Source organism: Mus caroli, chromosome 19 (assembly GCF_900094665.2).
Source record: "Mus caroli chromosome 19, CAROLI_EIJ_v1.1, whole genome shotgun sequence".
Taxonomy (NCBI): Eukaryota; Metazoa; Chordata; class Mammalia; order Rodentia; family Muridae; genus Mus; species Mus caroli.
This window is the reverse complement of record NC_034588.1, coordinates 9,358,340-9,363,824: the sequence shown is the minus strand read 5'-3', so window position 1 is coordinate 9,363,824 and position 5,485 is coordinate 9,358,340. Positions and strand designations below refer to the sequence as shown.

Sequence of the window (5,485 nt, the reverse complement as noted above, 5' to 3'; positions counted from 1 at the left end):
CTTGATTTATGACGCCAAGCAGCTTCTTAGATACCTGTTGGCTATTTCTGAGAGAAATGGTTATTCAGGTTCTTAGTTCACAGATATTCACCGATTCTGATGTATAATTTTCAAATATAGTATCTGATTCTGTGGCTTTGTTTCTACTCTGTTGTTTCCTTTGCTGTGCAAGCTTTTACCTTGATGCTGCCTCCTTTACCTATTTTTTGCACTGTGGCTCATGTGTTTAGTTCCATCTCTTGAATCTTTTGCCCAAACCAAGGTCAGGAATATTTCTTTTTATGTTTCTTGTAAGTATTTTATAATTTTGGATCTTATGTTTAAGTCTTAAATTAATTTTAAAGATTTATCTTTATTTTTTTAACTTTTGTGTGTGGTGTGCAGATGTATGTGTGTGTGTATGTATGGAGCTGTCAGAGGTCAAGTGTCATTCTTTAGGAGTCTTCTATCTTGGTTTTGGAGATAAAGTCTCTTATTGGGATCCAGGACTCACCAATAGGCTAGGTTGGTTTGCCAGAGAGCCCTAGGGGTTGGGATCAAAAAGGCATAGCACTATGCCAGGTTTTTCACATCGGTGCTTATGACGGCTATTTTCAGTTATCAACTTGATTATCTCTGGGATGGGCTACTATCCAGAAATGGCAGTCACACCTTTGATCCAGATCTTGAGGCAGGAAGACAACGTGCCTTTGCTCTGGATCTTAAGGCTGGAAGAAACAGGATTTCGATCCAGACCTTGAGGTACACCTTTAATCTGGGCCGTGCCTTCTGCTTAAGGCCTATGTAAGGACAATGGAAAAAAGGTGGGGTTGTCGATCTTCACCTGCTCGCACTCACTTTGCCAGAATTTCTACTGGAGCCTACTTCTTTGGGATTCCAGCTTATACAGAAGACCAGCTGAAACATCCAGCCTGGTGGGACTGAGCAACCACTAGATTCTTGGACTTGACATTCACAGCTGGCCATTGTTGGATTAGTTGGACTGCAGCCTCTAAGTCATCCCAATAAATTCCATATATATATATTCCATATATATATTCCATATATATATATTCCATATATATATTCCATATTATATATATATATATATATATATATATATATATATATATATATATATGTGTGTATAGTCATTCCATAAGTTCTTTGACTAGAGAACCCTGACTAAGACAGTGCTAGAAGTAAAATTTGGCTCCTAATGCATTTTACCACCTGAGCTATCTCCTGAGCTCCAAGTTGCTTTTTTAAAAAGTTAATATTCACTGTAGATAGGACTCGGTGTGTCATAATGACATTTTCATGTAAGTATATATATATTTGATCATGGAACTATCTATCTATCTATCTATCTATCTATCTATCTATCTATCTATCTATCTATTTAATGTATGGGAGCACACTGTTCCTGTCTTCAGACACACCAGAAGAGGGCATCAGATCCCATTACAGATGGTTGTAAGCCACCATGTAGTTGCTGGGAATTGAACTCAGGATCTCTGGAAGAGCGGCCAGTGCTCTTAACCACTGAGCCATCTCCCCAGTCCACATGGTACTTTCTTATACTTCCTACTTCCCTCCTTTTTGAATGAATGTTCTTTTATTTATTTATTTATTTATTTTGGTTTTTCGAGACAGAGTTTCTCTGTATAGCCCTGGCTGTCCTGGAACTCACTTTGTAGACCAGGCTGGCCTCGAACTCAGAAATCCACCTGCCTCTGCCTCCCGAGTGCTGGGATTAAAGGCGTGCGCCACCACCGCCCGGCTGAATGAATGTTCTTTATTCTTTTCTGTGGGGTGTTGAGACAAGGTTTGACCCAGGCTGGTTTGGACTCTCTATGTAACAGAGGCTGAGCTTGATCTTCTGATTGTCCTCACTTCACTAGGATTGTAGGGATAGCATGTGGTTTTATACAGTGCTGGGGATCAGGCTTCATGCTTGTCAGGCAGGGATTCTTCCAACTTAGTTACACTTCCAGACGCTGAGTTATGTACAGTGTAAAATAAAATACAAAATCTGCCCCAATATGTTTGAAGAACTGTCAGATAGAGGAGACCTCTAGAAAGGAGAAAAAGGGAAAGGACCAGTAGAAGGGTGTGAGTGTAGATAACTTTAGCCTGAGATGAAGTTTAACAACTTTGAATTGTCCTGTGAGGAATGGTACTTCTTAAAGCTTGTGATCACTCCTGCTGAAAGCCAGAACGGATCCCGATGACTATCCAAAATGATAAAGGAGAGATTCTTTTTAGATTTATGTATATGAGTGTTTTCCCTACATGCATGTATGTATACCACTTGTGTTCTGTACTTGTGGAGGTCAGAAGAGGGTGTCAGATCTCTTAGCACTGGAGTTAAGGATGGTTATGAACAACCATTTAGGTGCTGGGAACCAAACTCAGGTTCTCTGAAGAACAACAGGTGTTCTTATCCACTAAGCCATCTTCTAGCTCCAAGATGCTCTCAAAAGTACAAGATGCAGTGGTACTCACTTTCATCATTTCCATTATTTTCATTTATTAAATTAAATACCCCTTCTCTTTATTTCCATTCTTTTTCATTATTGAAAATCTCTCTAAAAGTTCTGAGCACTGTCATTAGTTTTCATTTTGGTTAACAACAACAATGAAATTAAAAAAAATTCTACATGTTGCTAGCTATAAATCTTTAAACATTTTTATTATTTTTTTTCCATCCAGAACCTGCTTGTACAATAAAGAAACTGAAGCCTGTCACAGAGATGGGCAGACTTGTCTGCAGTTATATATGTGTCCTATTGACAAAGAAAGCCCAGAATCACAAGACCATCATATGGAAGGAGTTTAGCCTTTAGATTTATCATTATTTGTCTTCTTATCCTGGATATATAATTTTTAAGCCACTCACACCTTCTCCCTGAATTTCCCTGAAATTCCTCATTGGGTATATGAATTAACCATACAAAGTGCCTTGTATATAATAGCTGACCAACTAGTATTGCTTTGCCTCTCTCTATTCATGCTTAGGGCATAATATAGCATTATATAGCTTTATTTTCAGAAAGACAGAAGCATAAATTATCTCTGGAAATCAAATCAGACCTAGCATATTAGACCACATGTCTCTATGTGCTGAGGATATTCTTGATTTTTGCATGTCATCCCAAAATTATTTTTCTAAAATCTTTTAATTTGAAGTTTTACTTCATGTGCATTGGTGTTTTGTCTGCATGTATGTCTGTGTGAGGGTGTCAGAACCTCTGGAACTGGAGTTATAGAAAATTGTGAGCTGACATGTTGGTGAGAGAATTGAACCTGGATCCTCTGGAAGAGCAGCCAGTTCTCTGAACTGTGGAGCCATCTCTCCATCCCCCATCCCACCATTATTTTATTCTTATCATTAGTTGCTTTGTCTTGAGACCGGATTTCCCTATAGGACCTAATCTGACTTCCAACTTGCAGTCTTTCTGCTTCTGCCTCCTGAGTACAGCATTATAGGATTGCACCAGTAGGCTTGGAACCTTCATAAATAGAATTAGCATTCCATTTCAATTTCAGAAGTGCCTTGATTTAAATAAATCACAAGATCATCTTACCTAAAACTTTCTCAATGCCTTCCTCAGAGCATCTTTTAGTTCCTTGTTCCTCATACTATAGATCAAAGGGTTTAAAATGGGGGTGATAAAAGTGTAGACCACAGACACCATTCGGCCCATCTCAGGAGAGTAGCTGGAACTGGGGGATAAATATATAAAACTGGTGCAGCCATACTGTAGGAGGACCACTACAATGTGAGAGGAGCAGGTAGAGAAGGCTCGGTGGCGCCCTTCAGCAGACCGGATCCGTAAAATGGCTGTGATGATGAAGACATAGGAGATAGAGATCAGAGTTAGGGGGATGCTTAGGACAATGAAGCTGATGATATACAGGGCAGTCCTATGAACATGCGTGTCTCCACAAGCCAGGCGTATGACTGCAGGCATATCACAGTAGAAGTGATAGATTTCATTGTTGTGGCAGAATGGCAGATGGAAGATTAAAATAGTTAGGGGCAGTGACAGCAGGAATCCCAGCACCAGGGACCCCACCATCATCTCTACACACAAGGACCAACTCATGATGAGTGTGTATCTCAGAGGGTAGCAGATTGCAACAAACCGGTCGTAAGCCATGACTGCAAGCAGGACACAGTCAGCTCCACCCAAGAAAACAAAGAAAAACATCTGGGTACCACAACCAGTGATGGAAACAGGAGTTTTCCCCATAGAAAGAAGGTTTGCCAAGGCCAGTGGTGCAATGGATGATGTATAGAAGATTTCCAGAACTGCCAAGTTAGCTAGAAAAAAGTACATGGGGGTGTGGAGTGAGTGGTTAATATGGACAATCACAGCAATTGTGGCATTTCCACTGAGGCTGGTCAGGTACATCACCAAGAAGGTCACAAAAATCACCATCTGCACCCCAGGGTCAGGTGAGAATGGACGAAAGAAGAATTGTACCTTGGCAGTTTTATTTACTGTTTCCATGGGGAATGTACAAGACCTACTGCAAAGAAAAATGATAGTGGTCTCAAGGTATCTGTCATTAAATATATCTTCCTAACTCCACCATTCACTGTTAGAGCAGTTTCCAAGGTACCTCAGCAGTGAAATGCATAGTTTATTTTAAAGAAGGCCATAGAACGTATAACCTAGACAATTGTCATCTTCTTGTCTCTCTTTTCTTTCTCTCCAAGTACCAAAGCCCTCATGAGAGTTCCTCAGTGGTGGGAGCTTTGATGACATAGAATGCAGAACATACCACAGTTGCAGAGGTAGAAGAGCTGCCAAAGTATGTGCTGAACAGATCAACGAATAAGACCAACTTATAGCGCAAAGCTGCAAAGTGGAGAAACAGGATAGTGATCCATTCTATGAAACTTGAAATAAAAAAAAATGGTTGAACTGTATAGACAGATATGTGTCATAATTTAGATTTGTGCTATTGGTATTTTATGATATTATCATAAACTTTTGTTTTTTCAAAACCTAGAGTCTTAGCGATTCATTTTGTTTTGCTATTGTTGAGAAAGGGTCTCCTGTAGCCCAGGCTGCCCTCAAACTCACTATAGAACTGACCCTGATCTTGATCTTCTGTGCTTCTTTCCCCACTTACTGAATGTTGGGATTACTGGTGTGGACCAACATGCTCAGTTTTATGGGTGATGGGGTTTTGGATCTGCTAGACAAGAACTCTACCAAAAAAGTTAAATTCCTAGCCCCGAGTCTGCCTTGTTTTTCTTAACACAATGATCTCTAGTTCCATTAATTTTCCTGCAAATGTGCCTGTTTTTCTAATGCTTAAATGCCAACTTTCATATGCATTGGCCATTTATTCCAGGCTTTCTTGGACCTTGCTGTTCTACTCCAGTTCCGCTTTGACACGGACACAGTCCTGTGGTTGTACCATGTGGTTTACTCTCCTCTGGGTCTTGCTTCCAACTTCATACATGTCTACTCTCTTCTTAATCTCC

At 40.0% G+C, this 5,485-nt stretch overlaps 1 protein-coding gene across 1 annotated transcript; it reads right to left on the bottom strand.

Moving 5' to 3' along the window:
- Positions 1 to 3,476: 3,476 nt before the first annotated feature.
- LOC110285997 (olfactory receptor 10V1) lies at positions 3,477 to 4,517 on the bottom strand. The gene has a single exon (XM_021152459.1). The coding sequence runs from the start codon at positions 4,497 to 4,499 to the stop codon at positions 3,570 to 3,572; it is 930 nt and encodes a 309-aa protein (XP_021008118.1). The 5' UTR covers positions 4,500 to 4,517; the 3' UTR covers positions 3,477 to 3,569.
- Between the last annotated feature and the right edge of the window lie 968 nt (positions 4,518 to 5,485).

Excerpts from the sequence above, each read along its gene's own strand:
- LOC110285997 (XM_021152459.1), bottom strand. The coding sequence starts at position 4,499 with ATGGAAACAGTAAATAAAACTGCCAAGGTACAATTCTTCTTTCGTCCA.